The 20,733-nt window shown below is 55.4% G+C and overlaps 1 protein-coding gene across 6 annotated transcripts in view; it reads right to left on the reverse strand.

The window, feature by feature from the left end:
- Positions 1-269: 269 nt before the first annotated feature.
- The window catches only part of TUBGCP2 (tubulin gamma complex component 2), a 28,289-nt gene continuing 7,825 nt past the window's right edge, over positions 270-20,733 (reverse strand). For all 6 annotated transcript variants that reach the window (XM_009245956.4, XM_009245957.4, XM_009245959.4 and 3 more), the window contains 16 exon segments: positions 19,445-19,573; positions 18,828-19,004; positions 17,317-17,476; positions 13,041-13,248; positions 12,522-12,721; positions 11,988-12,177; positions 10,497-10,642; positions 9,589-9,769; positions 8,806-8,986; positions 6,049-6,221; positions 5,678-5,806; positions 4,017-4,137; positions 3,323-3,466; positions 2,428-2,547; positions 1,434-1,597; positions 270-528 (listed from right to left, as the gene is read on the reverse strand). In XM_009245956.4, coding sequence (XP_009244231.2) covers positions 393-528; positions 1,434-1,597; positions 2,428-2,547; positions 3,323-3,466; positions 4,017-4,137; positions 5,678-5,806; positions 6,049-6,221; positions 8,806-8,986; positions 9,589-9,769; positions 10,497-10,642; positions 11,988-12,177; positions 12,522-12,721; positions 13,041-13,248; positions 17,317-17,476; positions 18,828-19,004; positions 19,445-19,573 — 2,559 coding nt within the window. In that variant the 3' untranslated portion in view covers positions 270-392.

Genomic DNA, 20,733 nt, shown 5'->3' on the forward strand with positions numbered 1-20,733 from the left:
GTCCCGGTTCCAACAGACCTCAGGGAGCCCGGCCCCAGCTCACCTGGAAGGATGTGGACACCAGGCCTGGATCTTACCCCGCATGCATCTTTGCTTGCTCCTGGCTTAAACACCATGTATTTCTACTTTGAGGCCAAAAACACCCAAAAAGGTGATAGTGTAATTTCAAAAAGAAAACAGATTAGCAAATCCAGGGAGACATCCACCCTGCCTGGGCAGCTTCTATAAAACAAAACCCAGCGCCTTGAGAAACAAAATGAGCTGAGGCGGTCATTCCTGCTTTATATTTAAACTGCAAAGACAGAACACAGAGCATTCGATTTGAAAATTCTGGACCCATTTGCACCAGTCCCTGCTGACCCCACACCCTTACTTCCTGTCGCAGCCAGGGCTCACTGTGCGGTGACTGCGACCCTGGGTGCAGGAGCCGGGGGCCCCCGCAGGACAGGCACTTGGGGGGCGGCCTTCTGGCTCCTCTCTGCAGACAGGCGCTCCAGGCGCTCCGTGTAGAAACCATTGAAGTCAAGCCTGTGAGGAAAGACAGTGGAGCTGTGCTGGGCAGCAGGGGTGTGGAAGGACGGTGCAGCTGGGGTGTACACCCCTTCTGCGGGTGCATCCTGAGCAGCCCTGCTCCTACCATGGGGAAGTGTTCAGCTACAAAGACCATAAGAGGCCCTGCAGGGGTGAGGGTGAGGCACGCTCCTAACTAATGTTTCCACAGGAAGGTTTTCAGTCCTGTTCCGTCCTGCTCAAAGGCACAAACACAGGTTTCTTCTCTCCTGGCCCCAGAAAGTTGGGGCTCCCGTCACCCCAGCAGGGCCTGGCAATGGGGTCTGAGGTGTCAGGGGCTTGGAGAACCAAGCAGTGGTTCTCAATGCAGGGTGGCCTCAGAAACCCCTGCTCAGAAAATCAGAACATTTGTGGGGGGCACAGGGCACAGGGTGGTCCAAAAGCACAAATAGGCACCTTCCCAAGGACAGCACCCCTCAGACAGCACCCCCAAGGGCACCACCCCTTCCAGGATGGCAGCTTGGCCACCTGGCCCTTTCCCCCAGGCTAGGTGTTAGTGCAGCATGAGGGAAGCTGACCCAGGCCTGACCAGCCCCACAGGACACACACAGCCGCAGGGTTGCCAATGGGGCAGCCCAGTTGCACAGAATGTCACACCCCAGGGAGAGCCGCGCTAGCCTGACTTCAGGGAGTGGCACATGACCAGCACTAGCACCAGGACACAGACCTGCCCCACCTTCCGAAGGAGGCTACACCAGGTGGACCAGGGGAGGGTGCAGGGCAGATGAGGCCTGGATGCAGGGGCAGGTGCTGAGCTGGGGTGGCGCTGGGCTGGGGCAGGTGCTGGGTTGGGGCAGGTGCTCGGCTGAGCTGGGGGAAGGCTGAGCCGGGGCAGGCGCTGGGCCGGGGTGGTGCCCACCCACCTGGAGATGACGCTGGCCATGCCGTGCTCACAGTCACTGGTGCTATAGATGCTCAGCCGCGCCAGGAGGTCCAGCAGGTGGGCTGAGAAGTTCTTGTCAAACTTGTTGATGGTGGCCTCGAAGCCAGACACCAGCTGCGCAGCGTCCGCGTGCTCAGCCAGGTGCTGGAAAGCAAGCCGGGGCGCGTGAGCCATGCCCATCCCCACCGCGGGCCTTCCTGGCTCCACACCGTTCCCAGCAGGCCGGTGTCCTTTCCCTTCCTCTTTTCTTAAATAGAGAACATGGGTTCCATGATGTTTTCAGGGGACTCAAGGTAAAAAAGACATCAAAAAACATTCCTGAGAACCCAGCACTCAGAGAAAACACTCCAGGTCTCGTGGGATGAGGTGGTCAAGGCTCAGACCCCACAGGGCTGTGCCTCGAGCTCTCCTTTGGGGTCAGATCTACAAGCAAAGCACAAGCTTTCCCAGCCGCTTCTCAGCAAGGAGGTCGGGGCACCTCTCAGTGTCCCTCACCTGCAGCCCCCACATGCTTCCAAACCCAACTCCTCTCTGCCAGCTCCAGCTCCAGCGTGTGAACACGGGACTGCCCACCCCACCACGCCACCCCGGAGCCGGTGCCGCAGGGCCATGCCTCCGAGGACATGCGGCCTGTCCGTGCCTGCTGAGAGCCTGACGGTTCTAACTCAGGACCGCACTCAGCAGGGACAGTGGGTGTGGTCCCTGCCCTCACCCGGGGGTCCCTGCACAGCACTCTCTCTGAAGATCTGTGGGGGTTCCCTCGAGCCCGACTGGCTGAAGTGGGGACCAGAGAGCTGAGAAGGTTGTGAGAGGCTCTTGTGCTTGTGCTTGGAAGCTAATTTTAAGTCTTCTTCAATCCGAGGGGAGATGTAAATAAAAGGGGGGAGGTTTGTTCTCCCTGCATCAGGACGCTCAGGCTGCCGCCCCAGCCGGGAGGAAGCATCTCTCTCTGGCCAACTCTGGAGGCCACGCACCTTCCTGGCGAGCTCCTTCCGGGCCCGGTCCTCGGCCCCTGCGGGCAGCCCCGGGACGGTGCCATGCTCCAGCGTCTGCCCGCCCAGCTCACCGTCTAATTTCATGCTCTGTGTAAATTTCTAGGGGGTGGAGAGTCGCAAGGAAATGCTTCCGTTAGTTACAACCACAACGCTTTGCAGAAAAAACAAGTCCTGCAGGTACGTCACCCTCTGCACCTCTGTTGTAGCCTGCGGCTGGAGGAACACACAAGCATTTCTGAGGCTGCAGGGGAAATGACTTATCTGTGCCGACAGAATTCCTGGGTCTGCCTTCCACGGTAACCAACTGATTTTCCTGAGAACAGTTATTTTGGTGTTTCCCTATTTGGGACCCCGAAGTGGCTCTTACGTGTCAGCAATGGCTTGCAATAGCTCGCAGTGCCCGTGCCCTCCTCCACCTCCCCACTCGCCCTCCTCCGGACCCTCCCCATGGCACTGCCTGGAAAGCCTGATTCTCAGACCCCTGCTTCTGCCACTAGACGCTCAGGTTCTGCACCATCGCCAGTCGGCAGCTGCTTGTGACTAGTGCCTGCAGGTCCTTAAGGGAATCAAATTACTCAAGTGCTGACGAAAAGAGCGTGCAAGGGCCACGAGCAAAGGCCCCGGACAGAGACCAGCACCACAGAGGCTGAGGGATGGTTCGGGAGGAACACAGCCCTACCCACGCTGCCAGGGCAGGGGCTCCAGGAGAGAACCACCCGGCCAGGAAGACCAGGAGTTCTGGAAACACTCATCCCAGCGGCTCCTCCACGAACATGAGGGCAGGAAAAGGCGAGCAGGCTGCGTGCGGCCACGGTCGGGACACGGTCTGCCCACCCACGCCTGCCCACTCGATGGTGCTACCCACACCGCGCACCTGCATGCAGTTGGTGAACATGACGCACACGGACATGAGCTTGGAGAAGACCTTCAGCAGCTCGGGGTTGGTGAGCATGCAGTCCTTCAGGCAGGTGTCCAGGAAGCCCGTGTGGTAGCCAAGGACGTCGTCAATGTTGGAGGCCTGCGGGGAACAGGCCGAGCCCCTTCTCAGAAAGACGTGGCCGACAGACGGGCCCTGCGTGTGCACGTGCTCAGTCTGGCTTTGCGCATTCCTGTTTACACACTTCCACCTCTTAAACGGGCCTTGGGCTTTTAGGGGAAAACTTCCAAATATCACTAAAAAAATGATGGGCACACCCCGAAGGGGTTTCAGTTTTTAAGGCACGAGACAGGAAGGGAGGCTGCGGCTGCTTCTGGAATTTGGTACTAACAGATTCTGCCTTCAGGCCCCTCAGCCTCAGATGCGCAATGTGGGAGGGACAACCTGGGGGGAAAGATGGCTCAGAGTCTCCAGAGGACGGCAGGCAGCAGGGCGTCCCGTGTGTGGCCAGCAATGTGGGTGCAGCCCCGCCCTGGGGGGATCCCTGCCTCTCCCCTCGCCCTGCCTCTCCCGCACCTCCCGCCTCTCCCCTCGCCCTGCCTCTCCCACACTCCCCGCCTCCCACACTCCCCGCCTCCCTGTGAAAGGAAAGTGGCTTTCAAACGTTATGATCTGTGGAGCTAAAACTCACGGATTTCAGGTTTTTCTCCAGGATGTGCCAGGTCGGTTCCATCACTTCGAACATCATGTAGTATTGAATATTCTGGACGAAGTTGAGCATTCGCTGCCGCAGAGTGAAAGCCCCAGCAAACCTGAGTGACACAGAGGACGGAGGACAGCCATGGAGGACGCAGCCCCGATGGCACCGAGTGACACAGAGGACGGAGGACAGCCATGGAGGACGCGGCCCCGACGGCACCGAGTGACACAGAGGACAGAGGACAGCCATGGAGGGCATTCTCTGGACGTGGCTATTTCCTCTGCAGAGCAGGCGCCCCTCCCAGCACACCAGACACTCACGGCTGCTGCTCCTGCATCTGCCCAGCACAAGCTGTCACCGTCTACCAACCTATGCCCTGCAGGGACACCCCCAGCCAGGTGGACGGTGGAGACTGGGACGTGGGCTCCTTGGTGGATGGACCCCTCGGAGCCCCAGGAGCCCACGCCAGGAAGGTGCCACACAACAGACGCATATTTGTGCTTCATCATCGAGATGAGTTCTTTTTCTTCTAATTTCTTTTTTTTTTTCGAGAGACAGGGTCTTGCCGTCGCTCAGGCTGTAGTGCAGTGGCACGATCTTGGCTCACTGCAGCCTTGATCTCCTGGGCTCAAGCAACCCTCCCACCTCAGCCTCCTGAGTTGCTGGAACTACAGGCATTCCCGGCTAATTAAAATAATTTTCTTTTTTTTTTTTTAAGAGATGAGCTCTTGTTACATTGTCCAGGCGGGTCTCGAACTTGTGGGCTCAAGCAGTCCTCCCACCTCGGCTTCCCAAAGTGCTGAGATTACAGGCATGAGCCACCGCACCCGACTGGACAAATTCTTAAGAAGCTCTGCCATCGACCCCTTTTTTCAACACCCTAGAGCCACAGACCGGCTGCAAAGCACCTCTGGTTCCAGCAAGATGTGGCTGCCTGCTCTCGGGAGGAGCTCGTGTCCTGCACACTGACCTGGGCAGTCTCCATGCCCGTGCAGTCACCACAAGGCTCCAGAGAGGGCTGAGGGACAGAGCCAGCATCCCCTGTGGGGTGGACGGCAGCGCCGCGCAGCTCCAAGACAGGAAAATGAAGCATTATAGATCTAAAGCTACCAACATGCACTTCTAGATGACACTTCCAGAAGCCTAGAAAGCTATCTACCAGGAGGGCACACGGGGGGGCGCTGCACCACTGGGCGGAGTGCAGCCAGTGCTGCTTCAGGAGGGCACACGGGGGGCGCTGCACCACTGGGCGGAGTGCAGCCAGTGCTGCTTCAGGAGGGCACACGGGGATGGGGGGGCGCTGCACCACTGGGCGGAGTGCAGCGAGTGCTGCTTCAGGAGGGCACACGGGGGGCGCTGCACCACTGGGCGGAGTGCAGCGAGTGCTGCTTCAGGAGGGCACACGGGGGGGCGCTGCACCACTGGGCGGAGTGCAGCCAGTGCTGCTTCAGGAGGGCACACGGGGGGGCGCTGCACCACTGGGCGGAGTGCAGCCAGTGCTGCTTCAGGAGGGCACACGGGGGGCGCTGCACCACTGGGCGGAGTGCAGCGAGTGCTGCTTCAGGAGAGCACACGGGGGGGCACTGCACCACTGGGCGGAGTGCAGCGAGTGCTGCTTCAGGAGGGCACACGGGGGCAGGGGAAGAACGCACCACTGGGCGGAGGGCAGCGAGTGCTGCTTGGCGGTTTTGTTGCTGATCCAGACGCTGCAGAGCTGCCGCTCCACATGCTTGCAGTAGAACATGTGCCTGAAGAGCATCTGGTAACGAGTGAGGGCTTTCCTGCAAGAGAGGTGGCGGCACCTCAGGCGGGCCTCCGTGACCAGCGGCGTCGTGGACGTGGCGTCCGTACTCCACAGTCTGCACGGTGGCCCCCGGACAGCCCGTGAATCCCCCGGACACTGAAGGCCGGGGAGAGCCGCCTTGGGTCCTCTGTGGGACAAGATGGCCACTGCATGGCACAGTTCTCGCTTCTGCCAAACCTGAGTGAAGATCTAGCAAGTGCCCGAGCAGCCGACCCGCACCTGTTGATGATAAGCGAAAGGGGCCACTTGACGATGTAGTCGAAAGAGAAGGCCTCCAGGCCGCTCAGCGTCAGCTCCGTGGGGTCGGCGTGGGCCATCGCCTTCTCCTGCTTGGTCTCGATGGCCAGAACGCGCAAGAGCTGAGTGATGAGGTCATGGGGCATCAGGTCGATCTTAGAGGGAAGGAAATGAAACAAAGCATCCAGTTTTAAGGAAAAGACCCGAAGTCCCGTCCTGATCGCCATCCTCGCTCACATACCCAGCACTGACGTTAAGGTTCCCTACATTCCGATTATAAATATCAGAGGCTTTTCGAAAACCCAAACATCTACTGATAAATTCAAAACTGAACCACTTCCCATCAGAACAAAACAAGAAAAATTCAGATGAATTACTTTGTAAATACCCACTGCTGTGGGTGGTATAAGGGAAAAACCACTAGGGACGGTGAAAGAAACGTGATTCCTTAGGACGAAAACCTTTGTACCATGATAAGCACCAGGCCCAGGTTGAAAAATAAAGCGTATTTGATGAGGGACATAACAGTTATTATAAGCAAGTAATACTGTCCTCACATTAATCATTCAAGTATTTGCTAAGTTCCAACCACTCGCGACAGAGTTCCTATAAAACCATCGCACAACGACAGGACAGAAAATGAAGGGCAGAGGATAAAGCAAGAAGAAACAAGCAGCGGACAGACGAAATAGTGACAGTCACGAACGCAGAAATGAGCCCCTGACATCACTTCTCCATCGAGTAGCCAAGATGGGAGCTTTCGCAGGTGTGCAGACAGCAGCGTCCTGAGACTGGACTCCACCAACTCCAGCAAGGTCAGCCTAGTCATACAAGGGCCATGTATTGTGACCCAACAATTTCACTACCAGGAATTTTTCCTACGAAAATATTCCTGCTCCTAACAAGAGACCCCAAAATATCTGAATCAAGAATAGACAGAATGACAAGGAGAAAAGCAGTTCTTCAGTGACAGGGAGACTCGGTGCCCTACTTCTAACCACGGAGAGAACCGCCGGACAGATCAGTGAGGAAAGACAGGGCCTCAGGACCTACCTGCAGAACACCACCCCAACAGCACTGAGGGCGCGTCCTCCTCCCGCGCGCACGGAACCGAGGGCGCGTCCTCCTCCCGCGCGCACGGAACCGAGGGCGCGTCCTCCTCCCGCGCGCACGGAACCGAGGGCGCGTCCTCCTCCCGTGCGCACGGAACACTCTCCAGGATGGATGTGGGGCCACTACACAAATCAATACATTTCACAAAACTGAAATCACAAAAAGTCTGTTCTCTAAGAAGGAGATAAAGTTAGAAACAAGCAACAGAAGGAAAACCAGAAACTTCACAAACATGTGGAAGTTAAACATAAACCACCCACGGCTCCAACAAGAAATCAGAGGGAATCAGAAACACCTCCAGACAAACAGAAATGACGACGCTGGGGGATCAGCAAAGGCTGCGCTCGGAGGGATGTTTACAGCTATAAACTAACTTTGCAAATTAAGAAACTAGAAAAAAGAAGACCACACTGAACCCCTAAGCAGCAGACAGGAGTAACAAAGATGACAGAAGAGAGAAACAAAACAGACAAATACAGTCAACAAACCCAACAGTTGGTTCTTTGAAAAGATCAATGAAATCAACAAATTTCTAGCTACATCAGCTAAGAAAAGATGAAAGAAGATTCAAATTACTAAAATCAGAAAAAGAAGGGCTATAACTACTAATCTTACAGAAATAAAAAGCAGATACTAGAAACCCATGAACTGTGCACTAGACAAGATGCAAGAAGGACGGCCGACCAAGAGGAAAGGGACTGAGCAGACCTGTGGCCAGCAAGGGGCCAAGTCCCCCTCAAAAGTCTCCAACAAAGACAAGCTCAGGGCCCAAGAGCTCCCGGGCAAACCCTGCCAAACATCTGAAGAATCAACACCCTCCTGGGGATGCGCAGGCGAAGGCTCACTTGAGCCCAGGGGTTCAACCAGCCTGGGCAACATAGTGAGACCCCCATCTCTATTAAAAATAACAAGTAAAAAACAGACAAAATATATATATATTTTAAAAAACGGCTGGGCACGGTGGCTCATGCCTGTAATCCCACCCAGCACTTTGGGAGGCCAAGGGGGGGTGGATCACCTGAGGTCAGGAGTTCAAGACCAGCCTGGGAAACATGGTGAAACTCCATCTCTACTAAAAATACAAAAATTAGCTGGGCATGGTGGTGCACACCTGTAATCCCAGCTACTCGGGAGGCTGAGGCAGGAGCATCACTTGAACCCAGGAGGCGGAGGCTGCAGTGAGCCGAGATCATGCCACTGCACTCCAACCTGGGCGACAAGAGTGAAACTCCGTCTCAAAAAAATAAACAACAACAACAACAAAACAACAACAACAAAAAGGCAAAAACAAGAAGAATTAACACCACTCCTGAAACCCTTTCAAAAGACCTGAAACCCTTTCAAAAGACAGGTGGAGAGACACGTAAAAACAATTCCACGAGGCCAGCATGACCTGAAAGCCAGGCCGGACGAGGGCACTGTGGGTCTCGGACGAGGGACCCGAGACCCGCGCCCCTCCTGAGCACAGGCGCAAAGACCCCCGATCCCGGCAAGCCGGCCCCCATAGCTGAGAGTGAAGGAAACAGACCCTGCGGTCGCCTCACCGGGGCGGGGAGTGGGGGACAGGGCTGGCCTCTGCTGTGCTCTCCTCCCAGCCCCTCCGAGGCCCCTGGCACCCCCGCCCACCTTGAGGTCGTCCTTGAAGGGGTCAGTGTTGGCCGTGCTCATGCGCAGCGCCAGCTCCAGGAGCGCCTCCAGGCGGGGGGGCGTGATGTCCTCCACCGGCTTCCGGAGCTCCTCCTCCGCGAGGTCCATGAAGTGCACGAAGAAGTCGCCCTGGTCCATGAGGAAGTAGCGCTTGATAGACCTGCGCCAGGGAGCGGGCATGAGCAGGTGCCCACCCGCAGGTGCTCGCCACAGCCAGGGAGCAGGCGTGAGCACGTGCCCACCCACAGATGCTCGCCATAGCCATCACCCTAAAACACACTACAACAGGCTAAGCGCTTGGCTCTCAGGCAGGGGCTGCGCGACCACCACGCAGGCTGTGGCAGGAGGAGCCAAGAAGGGGCTGGTGGGCCCTGGGCAAGAAGGGGAGCTGGGGCCCCTGGGCAAGGTGACCCGGGGCCTACACCACCCACTGTGAGTGCCAGGTCCTTGAGCTAGAGACCATCCGGCAGTGCCCACTTTCAAAAAGACAAGGCGGAGCTGCCAGAAGAAACCCAGCGATCTCAGCCCCACGTCCCACAACCTCCGGTTACAGAGGGAGGCGAGCGCCCGCACAGGGACAGGGCACGGAATCACCTGCTGCGGTTTCAGAGGGAGGCGAGCGCCCGCACAGGGACAGGGCACGGAATCACCTGCTGCGGTTTCAGAGGGAGGTGAGCGCCCGCACAGGGACAGGGCACGGAATCACCTGCTGCGGTTTCAGAGGGAGACGAGTGCCTGCACAGGGACAGGGCACGGAATCACCTGAGGTGAGCCACCAGCTCCTTTTCCTCCATCAGGAAGTCCAGCAGCACCTTGCTGGCATAGTTAAACGCCTTCTCGATCTGCTCCACATACGCCCGCTCTTTTAACGTGTAGATGATCTCTTTAGCCACCGGGCAGGTGACGTCATGGCCACACTCTCTGACCACATTTAGATATTTTCCTGAAAACAGATATTCAAAATTTTATTCTCCACATGGTCGATCTCAGGCCCCAGCTGTCTTTGTCTACACAGGAGGCAGTGGAATGGAAACTGGGCTGCATGAGGCGGCTCCACACCCTTGCTCCTTCCCGGTAAATCACTGTCAGCGGCTACAGACTGAGCTGGTGGTGGCAGGGCTTTGCCGTGGCTCTGCACATCTGGAATTTTCTAACCAAGGGCACAGACGTAATTTCGAACAGGCATTATGAGAACCGGATGGCTAATCGCTTCCCAACCCTTTCGTGACGGCCCCGATGTGCCGAGTCCAAGTCCCCGCACCACTGCCCCGGGTCCAGGTCAGGCCCTAATCTCTGTGGTCAGAGATTGGAAACACTGCCGGCCGGCAGGCGTGTGTCTTTGCTGGTTTTTCCTGTCATGCTAGCGGAGTTTTAGAAATCAGAAACAGAAATAGAGAAGGCACCTGTGAGAGAGCCTCGCAGGGTCAGAGACAAAGTCCTGGCGATGGAAGCCTGATGGAACCTGGCAACAGAGACCATCTCAAGGCCTAACTCAGCGCCACAGCCCAGCCCATGGACCAGTCCTGACCTCGGCCCCGCATTCACGGACACCCGGGCTCAGGGCGCCCACAGGGTGAGGCGCAGGCTCCCGGCGGGAGGGCCTGGGCTGCAGGAGACTCTCCAGGCAGAGCTGCGCTGCGGTCCCCACTTCCCCACCGTGTGCGCCGCACCTGTGCTGAGGATCTTGTCCGCCATTTTCTGCAGGAAGGACGGGATCTGCTGCTGGACGATGGTGTACCGCTGGTCCCAGTACTTGTCGTTGTAATCCTCCTGGATCCTCTCCTTCCGCAGCTCGTGCTCCTCGACCATAAACTCACTACAACCACAGGGAGCGCTTCGGTCACAAGCAAAGCAAGGGCCCCTGTGAGGCAGGCGACACACTTCTCCAGGCCGGCAGCGCGGAGGGACATTGACAGAGGCCAGCACACTGCCAAGTAACGTTCCCCAAGGGCCTAATCTACCAGTTACTTCCAGTTACTTCTCAACTGTGGGCTAAAACGAACCTAGGGGCCGGGCGCGGTGGCTCACGCCTGTAACCGCAGCACTTTGGGAGGCGGAGGTGGGCAGATCACGAAGTCAAGAGATCAAGACCATCCTAGCCAACATAGTGAAACCCCGTCTCTACTAAAATACAAAAAATCAGCTGGCGTGGTGGTATGCACCTGTAGTCCCAGCTACTTGGGAGGTTGAGGCAGGGGAATCTCTTGAACCTGGGAGGTGGAGGTTGCAACGAGCCGAGATCATGCCATTGCACTCCAGCCTGGCAACGGAGCGAGACTCCGCCTCAAAAAAAAAGAAAACCAACAAACCTACAAACCTCACTCTGGAACAGAGTATTTAACCTGAGCTCAGGGAGAATGTACGGTCCGCAGAGCTATAGGTGGGAAACTGATTTGTCTTTATCTGCACCCGCCTCTTTTTGGAATTTAGCATTTCCTTCCATGATGAGCTCAGGCGACAAAATGATGCTCATGTGGGATGCGTGGGGCCCTGACACCCAAAATGATGCTCGTGTGGGGTAGGCGGGGCCAACATTGACAGAAACCAGACATCTCCATGTCATCTGAACAACCTCAAACATCATTTACACACTTCAAGTGTGAAGGTGCTTTCTTTAAAGGTGCCCATTATACCAGATTTTATTTGGTCCATTAGTAAAGAAATAATATTTCCACATCACAAATGTATTTTTTGAAAATATTTCAACAACGGTATCTTGACATAATAGAAATAATACAATTCTTTGAGAACTAACATATTTTTATGCATTTAAATATATCTCACTGAAGAGAAGCCAACAGACCCTACCAGATCAGGAAATCCAAGCACCAAAGAGGCTGAAGGACCTAATTGGAGGCAATTTAATGTCCTGGACACAAAAGAATAAGGCCATAAGCAGCTGGGCCATTCCTGCCCTGGGCCGCATGGGCAGCAGGCGGACATCTGCCCGGTGTGTGCTTTCCTGAGACCACAAGCAAAGGAAGGCCAGAGCCCCCAGAGAGGGCAGCACGCACCCTCCATGTCCCTGTGTCCCGGGGAGCCCTACCTGTATGGGAGAGGGCAGCACGCGCCCTCCGTGTCCCCGTGTCCCGGGGAGCCCTACCTATATGGGAGAGAGCAGCATGCACCCTCCGTGTCCCCCGTGTCCCGGGGAGCCCTACCTGTACGGGTCGTGGATGATGCCCCTGTAGATCCACTTCTCCAGAACCTCGAAGTAGGGAGCGCTGGCCGCCTTGGTCAGATACAGGCATAGTTCCTGCGCCTGGCTGTCCCCTGTGTAGCTGAAGCTCCTGTCGTGGAGCAGGCTCAGCGTGGACCCCCCAAGACACTCGCCTTTGTCCACCGAGGTGGCTGCAGGGAGAAAGGAGGGCTCACTGCCGAGAAGAAAGCGCACGCCCAGCCTGCCAACAACACCGCTGGGGCCCCTCATGCTTCTCCAACCTTCTTCCTGGGACGGTGCTGCTTCTTTGGGATACGTATGAACTGTAAGGTTGTAGTTGCTGATTTAAGCTGACCAGTAAGAGCTTCCAGGGCTTTCCTCTTGCAAGTTAATAGCACATGGAGCAACATGGGCTTTGGCTGCACGCCCCTGCCCTGGGCAGCTGCTCCACGGCCCCTGCAGAGTCTCTCCTCACACTGGGGCTATGTTCAACACCTGCCACCCAGTGCCCCATGCCCCCCAGGCGGGCACGCACCGAGGGAGGCCAGGATGTCCATGGTGCGCATGGCCGGTTGGATGTAGAACCAGAGCTTCTGCAGCGAAAGGAGGCCCTGCCTGTGCAGCTGCTCCAGCTGTGACACCAGAATCAGGTGCTCCTTCACCAGGGTACGCATGGCAGCCGCCAGGGCGTGGTTCACCTGCCCGTACTCGAAAGAAGACTTCTCTTCAATAAACCTATGAGAAAAGCTGTCAGACTTCCTCAAAAAGACAAGCTGCAGGCACATACAACGTCCAATATTCTGAGTCTCATCCCAAACAGGAAGCAAATGACTCACTCGAACCCCACATCCCAGAGGGGAACTTTTGCCCCAGGAGATGAGTCAGGACCCTGGACGGTGACTCACAGACCCTCCAAAACTGAGTCGGGCACGGAGTTGTCACCAAGGCGGGCGCTCTCTTTAGAAGCGATGCAGATGTCCCCATGGTCATCAGGATGGGACCTAACCCCTCCCCACAACAGTGCAGGCCCCCAGGGACCGTGCCCGGTACCCACCTGGTCACAGTGGAGTAGCTGGCAGCCACCGGGAGGATCCTGTTCACCAGCTCCCTGATGGACAGGTCCAGGTTGGGGTCCACGAGGAAGGTCCGGCTCTGCCTCCCAGCCAGGGGCTGAGCAGTGACGTACCTCCCGTCCACGCCCACCAGCACGTACAGCAGGTCCTCCACCACGGCCGACTCCTGCGAGGCCAGGGGCAGCGTGCCTGCGGGCACAGACAGCGCTGTGGCTCTGCCGCCCCCATTCCCACGCCCCCACAGCCACGTGCCCTCATTCGAGGGTGAGTCTCACTCTTGCTCATCTTTGTTTATGGGTATAAAAGGTCAGCCACTGCACTTGGCTTTGACCGACCCCACTGGGGAGCCACAGGCTGAGTTCCGACCGCTGCAGGACGGGGCCGGCCTGGGAGGCGCAGTGGCTCGTGTCAAGATCTCACCACACTGGGCTCCGCAATGCTCAGATACATGGCTGACATTTGAAAAGATGAAGTTAGAAGTTGAAAAGGCGACTCCAGCAGAAGCTGCACTTTCAACATTGGTAAGTACAACTTGGTAAGTCTGGGTTACTCTGGGACAAAAAACCTTGTCTTTAAAAAGCTATCACTTAAACGTTAAGAAACTCTGATAATTTCTATCCAGAGAGTATGAGACAGCTGCAGGACACACAGCTAAGATTCCTCAAGAGGACGGCCACAGGCCATCACCTACCAAACCCCTCACATCCCAGGACCAAGTTCTGTCCACAGCCTCAGGCGGGCCATGCCCGGGGGAACAGGAGGAGCACCAGAGGAAAGCAGGATGTTGAAACTGTCCCCACGAGGGCCTGACAGAGCCCCATGCCAGCCAGACCACACCCAAACCAGGCCCTGGCAGCTCAGGAAGGCTCCGTACAATACGCTTGCGGTTTACAAAGTCACTCTTTGTCAGCCTCACACATCTGCTGGGAAGTGTCCTGTGACTGCAGGCCTCAAGACTCTGAGTGCAGCTGCAATCCGTCACCAACGCAAGCCCTTCAGCAAAAGCCTCAATCCTGATGCAGATCCACACTGTCCTTGTTTTTTTTTTCCTTTTTTTATTTTTGAGACAAATCTCGCTCTGTCACCCAGTCTGGAGTGCAGTGGTGCGATCTCAGCTCACTGCAGCCTTGAGCACCCAGGCTCAAACGATCCTGCACTCTTAGCCTCCCTCGGAGCTGGGAGCACAGGCATGTGCCACCATTCCTGGCTAATTTTTAAATTTTTTGTAAAGGTGGGGACTTGCCGTGTTGCCCAGGCTGGCAGATCTACACTTTTCAACTTCAAGTTCCATTTCTTTCTATTACTCCAGTGGCCTTCTCAGGATGACCAATAAAACCGACACCCCGATGTCTGGCATTCCTAAAGCAGTGGGTGTGGCTTGGCGTTTCGAGAACAGCAAGTGCATCTTCCAGGAACTGCCTCTGACTGTGCATCACTTACTTTCCACCATGTTGGCCTCATTCATCCACAGCCACGAAGCCTCGGCCAATGTCCTTGTGGGGAGAAGCCTCATGGTGGGGTGGGGGTGCCGTGGGGTGGGGGTTAGTGTGGATCCAGCCACCTGACTGTGGAGGGACCTCAAGGGTTGCTTCAGGCCGGGCACGGTGGCTCACACCTGTAATCCCATCACTTCAGGAGGCCAAGGTGGACAGATCACTTGACTCCAGGAGTTCAAGACCAGCCCGGGCAACACGGCGAATCCCCATCTCTACTAAAAATACAGAAATCAGCTGCGTGTGATGGTGCACGCCTGCAGTCCCAGCTACTCGGAAGGCTGAGGTGGGAGAATCACCTGAGCTTGGGAGGTTGAGGCTGCAGTGAGCTGAGATTGTGCGACTGTATTCCAGCCTAGGCAATGAAATGAGACCCTGTCTCAAGAAAAAAAAAAGTCAGTTGCTTCACCTCCCCAATATTCAACAACCTCAGTGTCATCTCAACACCTGCAACGTCGCCTGCAAATCACCACGTCTGAACGACCACCGACCAAGTGGCTCCTCCGTGCCGGTGTGGGGAAAAGGCAGGACGCGGGCAGGGAAACACCTTCGCATGCTGCACAGAAGCGGCGAGAGGGAGGGGCACTGCTGAGGCGGCGCTGGCCAGGTGGATGCCCACACGGTGTGGAGAGGCATGGCGGGAACATGGAGTGCTGGCAGCCGTCTCATGCTCACAAGATCCCGATGCTTTCCAAGGCACCTATCCTCATCACACCACTCCAGGGGTGTTTTCCAGAGGACGCTGGCCTGAGGTCACACAAGGTCCCGTGGTGCGGCACTGGTCAAATCGTGGGGTGAGGGGCTAGACAGGCCCCGGCACGAACACCACAGTGAGCTCCATTCTCGAGTCTGCACAGGCGGCACGAGGGGACAGGGACAGTGCGGACAAAGGGAGGCGAGGCAGCCTCGATGCCGGAGGCACCCCTGGGACCTGTGGCATGTGGCCGTGGGAGGGAGGTGGGGTGAGGCCGCCCCTTTCCTGGGATGCTGAGTGTGCTGAGGGCACTTGCACCCTGACCTGAGAGCCGGCTGCAGGGTTCACAGCCGAGTCTCACATACTTGCTGCCAATCACCGCCACGCTCAGAGCTGCCCACGGTGCCGCAGCGTTATTGGACAGTGTGTTCCTCTTTTGTACAACCCCTTCCCTGAATGGGGAAACATGGGGGAAAAACGTGAACACCCCCTCAGTGCTTCCTGCTCCAAAAAGCCGGCTCCACTGCTGGGATCCCAAGCACCAGGGCCCCGCGCTTCCTTCTCTGAAGCCTGCCTGGGCATCATCAGGAGCTCTCAGATGCCCACCGCCGCCCCGGCCGCCCGCTGAATACCTGCTAAGGGAGCGGCTCTCTCTCCCTAAGTCTTCACAGTTGGGTTTTCACAGTTGGATTATTACTGAAAACACACTGCACAAAGCAGTTTTGTTTGTTTGTTTTTGAAACAGGGTTTCGCTCAGTTGCCCAGGCTGGAGTGCAGTGGCACGATCACAGCTCATTGCGGCCCCGACCTCTGAGGCTCAAGTGATCCTCCCACCTCAGCCTCCTGAGTAGCTGGGATTACCGGTGCACGCTACCACACTCGGCTGATTTTTATATTTTTTGTAGAGGCTAGTCTCATCCTGTTGCTCAGGCTGGTCTCAAATTCCTGGGCTCAAGTGATCTACCCACCTCACCCTCCCTAAGTGCTGGGATTACAGGTGTGAGCCACCATGCCTGGCCAAAGTAGACTGTTTTCTATACTTTTCATTAACTTACAGCAGGGTTCTGTTTGCTTGGGGATGAGGAAAACAGGTGGATTTCACGTCACCGTTCTCCAGGGTTTCTGGCAAAGGCAAGGGTTGGCCTCTTGGTGCCCACTGCCTCTTGAGTTTGGACTAACGGGGATGGGGCAAGATAAGCAGGTATGCTCTGTCCTTAGTTTGTGAAATCTCATTTTTCAATCTAAAAATGTACTTGACTAGGCGTGGCAGCTCACGCCTGTAATCCCAGCACTTTGGGAGGCCAAGGCGGGCAGATCACCAGAGGTCAGGAGTTTGAGACCAGTCTGGCCAACATGGCAAAACCCCGTCTCTACTAAAAATATAAAAATTAGCCGGGCGTGGTGGTGCCTGCAGTCCCAGCTACTTGGGAGGCTGAGGCAGGAGAATCGCTTGAACCTGGGAGGTGGAGGTTGCAGTGTGCTGAGATCGCACCACTGCACTCCAGCCTGGGCGACAGAGCGAGATTCCATCTCAAAAGAATTGAAAATAAAAATAAAAATGTACCCATGAACTGTGACAGATGAACACATCCCAGGTCCCCAATAACAACGTCTTGAAATGACTGTGTGGTCTCACCCGCATCTCGTTTACACGGACACTACTTAAGAGGCCTCTGAGAACACTGCTGTAACAGAATCTGTGGGAGTTATGAATCGTTGTTCAGAAATAAGTGCTGCACACAATTCTGGTGCCTGCAGGTCTGCACCAGGGCACCAGGATGCCAGCTGGGGAGGGGCCTGCTGCAGGCTGGCAGAAGGGACAGGAGAAGAACCCTCAAGGACCCGGGTGAGCCGCTCTCTGCTGCCACCCTGGGATGGGAATATGGAGGCGGCAGCCAGTCAGCATTGAGCCTCACAACCTGAGGAAGGACAGGCCCAGGGAAGGGCTGGGCCTGCAAAGTGTCCTGCCCAGAGGCCAGAAATAAACACATGACATACCTATCAGCAGAGCCCGGAAATCAACGCATCACGTTCCTAGCGGCAGAGCCCGGAAATCAACGCATCACGTACCTATCGGCAAAGCGGTGTCTGTGCTGATGCCAGCACCAATCAGGAAATCCCCGATCAGGGCAGGTCTCTCATACACCCACGCTGGGAAGATGGGGAGGTGCTGGCCTGAATTTTTTTTGTTCTGCTTGTCTCGAAGCATCTTTCTTTTAAGTTCCAGAGACTAGCAAGGACATTTTAAAAAACAAAACCAGAAAAATACACTTTAGCACAAACATTCAAGACACGCATAGGACCTAGCATCTACAGCAAAGATATTAGTCAATTCAACACCCACAAAGAGTCAACCACATAGAAATGAAATATGCCTCGACATCCCTGCCTGCCACAATGTGAGGGGCTGGGGAGAACAGGGCAGATGGGGAGCCCTAGCCCCTCTTCTCAGGAGTCCAGGTCCAGCAAGGGCCCCCCGGGAAAACATGAGCACCAGCAGTGGGGACCACGGGAGAGGGTGCACCTAGGCACAGAGTCGCTGTTTCAAAGGAGGGCACCCCGTGAACAAGCTGAATTGCTTCTTCCTGGCAGTGACTAGGTCTGAACACCACTTGCTGGGTGAAGACAGGCTTCAGCAACAGATATGCATCCTCACCCTGCCGGAAAAGGGCCCCAGCACGACAGGATGGCTCCCGACGTGGTCAAGAGAGCCTGCCATCCTGCACCAGTGGCCGCCAGAGGCTGATGGGGTTGACCTGGGCTGGCCCAGCTTTCGGAAGCACTGACTCCCACTCAGGGCTGGGCAGGGACAGGGGCAGGTGCAAACTGTCTCTGCACATGGCAGTAAGACCCAGTCTCCTGCCAGGGCCGAGGGAGACGTGGACAGAGGCCTAGCACCATGTCCAGCACAGAATGTGCCCAGCAAGAACCGGCCAAGTCCTTGGGAGCCGCTGCACTCAACACGCACCCACGAGGCTAGGACGCCTCAGGGACACAACTCCAAAGGGAGTTTAAAGGGCACAGAGGCAGGAACGTGGCAGCTCTAATGAGAGAGACTGGGAGATGACTTACATCAAAAGACCAGGGTAGGACATAAAATCAAAACCAACAGCAAGTAGCAAATACAGAAGGAATAATAAAAATTACTGTATTTTCAAGAATCTTGAAAATATAATAATCTGAAAGCATTCCCTCAAAATTGTCAAAAATTAGAGGAGGGAAATGGGGAGTCAGGATTGGGTAGGCTCAGAGTCACATGGCCACCTGGCAGCACAACTCCCACGTGGGTCAGAATCTTGTTGCTATTAATTCTTGTGATCCAGAATTCTTGGTTAAAAAAAAAAAAACTAAACATATAGAGCTAGGTCATGATCAAGCGTTAAGCTTTGGCCTCTCTAAGGGATTCATTTTCAATAAATGACAGAGACATGTCCTTCCAGCAGGGGCCCGGCACAGCACTGAGTGTGGGTGCCTGTGGACAGCCACAGACACGGTACCTGCTGCAGCGTGGAGCCCGTGGACAGCCACGGACGCAGTACCTGCTGCAGCGTGGATCCTGTGGATAGCCATGCACATAGTACCTGCTGCAGAGTGGAGCCTGTGGCCACGCTGCCAAGCTGCTTCCTCAGCTCCTCAAGCTCCTGCATGGAGATCTTGGAGGCCGCAGCAGGGACGTTGACGCTGGTGGTACTACTGCCCACAGCAGCAGCTGCAAGCTCAGCTCTTTCTTTTGCATTCTGTTGTAAGTACTGCAGAGTCTGAAGACATGTAAAACTGTGTGTTCACACTGGGCCAGCACCTCTTTGGCCATGGGGGAGGGTAGGGACAACACCACCAGTATGGCTCCTCCACCCTGACAGGCACCCTGTTAACAGCAAAGCGACGTGTGCAACAGGCAGGAACTGATCGTGACACATGCGGGAAGCTCAAAGTGCCCCAGAGGCTGCTTCTCACGTTTACATCCATCATAGGGGAAGCTCAAAGTGCCCCCAGCCCCGGAGGCTGCTTCTCATGTTTACACCCAACATGGGTTATCTTTCATTCTGATTCACCAAAAATGTCCTACATGGCCTAGAAGCGTTACTGGTGTGAGGGAGGAAGAGCTGACGGGAAGGTGGCGTGGAGTGAGCAGGAGACGTGACCCCACTCCCAACACGGGCCGTACGGGCACGGTGTGGCACGCGGCATGGGCACCTACCTCTTTGTCTTCCGTGAGCTTTGACAACAGGTATACCAGCGGGTCAAGGTTCCTTGTATTTTTAGATTTCAGTTCATCATATTTCTTTAGAAAGTCTTCCGGAGTACGAGAAAACTCTGCAATTTTAACCTCAAAAGCACAAACATGAGTGATTTAATGACAGTAATTAATAAAGCACTGTAAAAAAAAACCTTTAAGAAAATAAACATAATAAGCCAATAGAGTTATATTGGGTAGGTTAAATAATCATCCCTCTGAAATAAACTAAGAAAACTCATCTCCATATTGTGCTAAACTTATCCATATTTTGAGCTAGGCAGTGGCTCACGCCTGTAATCCCAGCACTTTGGGAGGCCGAGGCAGGTAGATTGCTTGAGTCCAGGAGTTCAAGACCAACCTGGCCAAAATAACAAAACCCCATTTCTACAAAAAGATTCAAAAATTAGCGAGGCGTGGTGGCACTCGCCTGCGGTCACTACTCGGGAAGCTGAGATGGGAGGATCACATCAGCCTGGGAGGTTGAGACTGCAATAAGACAAGATCGTGCCATATGCATTCCAGCCTGGGTGACAGAGTGAGACTCTGTCTCAAAACAAAACAAAACAAACCTTATCCGTATTTCCCATTATGGTTCCTTTCCTTTTGTGCTTCTTCGTATTATTTTAATTTTTTGTAGAGACAGGATTTCACCATGTTGCCCAGACAGCTCTCAAACTCCCGGGCTCAAGCCATCCATCTGCCTCGGCCTCCCAAAGTGCTGGCATTACAGGTGTGAGCCCCTGCGCCCGGCCCTTTTATGCTTTTTCAGGTTTGTACTGGAGAGTGGTGACTTACATTTCCTCCCAGTAGTTTATGCGTTCGTTGTATACATTTCACTGTATTCCCTCTGGAATTTATTATTATGCGCAAGCCTAGGGGTTGTGCTTTTTCTTTTGGACGGAGTTTCGCTCTCGTTCCCCAGGCTGGAGTGCAATGGCGCGACCTAGGCTCACCGCAACCTCCACCTCCCTGGTTCAAGTGATTCTCCTGCCTCAGCCTCCCGAGTAGCTGCATTACTGGCACGCACCACCATGCCCTGATAATTTTTGTATTTTTAGTAGCGATGGGGTTTCTCCATGTTGGCCAGGCTGGTCTCGAACTCCCAACCTCAGGTGATCCACCCGCCTTGGCCTCCCAAAGGGCTGGGATTACAGGTGTCAGCCACCGCGCCCGGCAGGGGTTATGTTTTACTCAGTGATTTACAATGCTTCCCTCAGAATGAACTAAACATGGGTATCCCTAAGCTCTCT

The sequence above is a fragment of the Pongo abelii genome, chromosome 8 (assembly GCF_028885655.2).
Source record: "Pongo abelii isolate AG06213 chromosome 8, NHGRI_mPonAbe1-v2.0_pri, whole genome shotgun sequence".
Lineage (NCBI taxonomy): Eukaryota > Metazoa > Chordata > Mammalia > Primates > Hominidae > Pongo > Pongo abelii.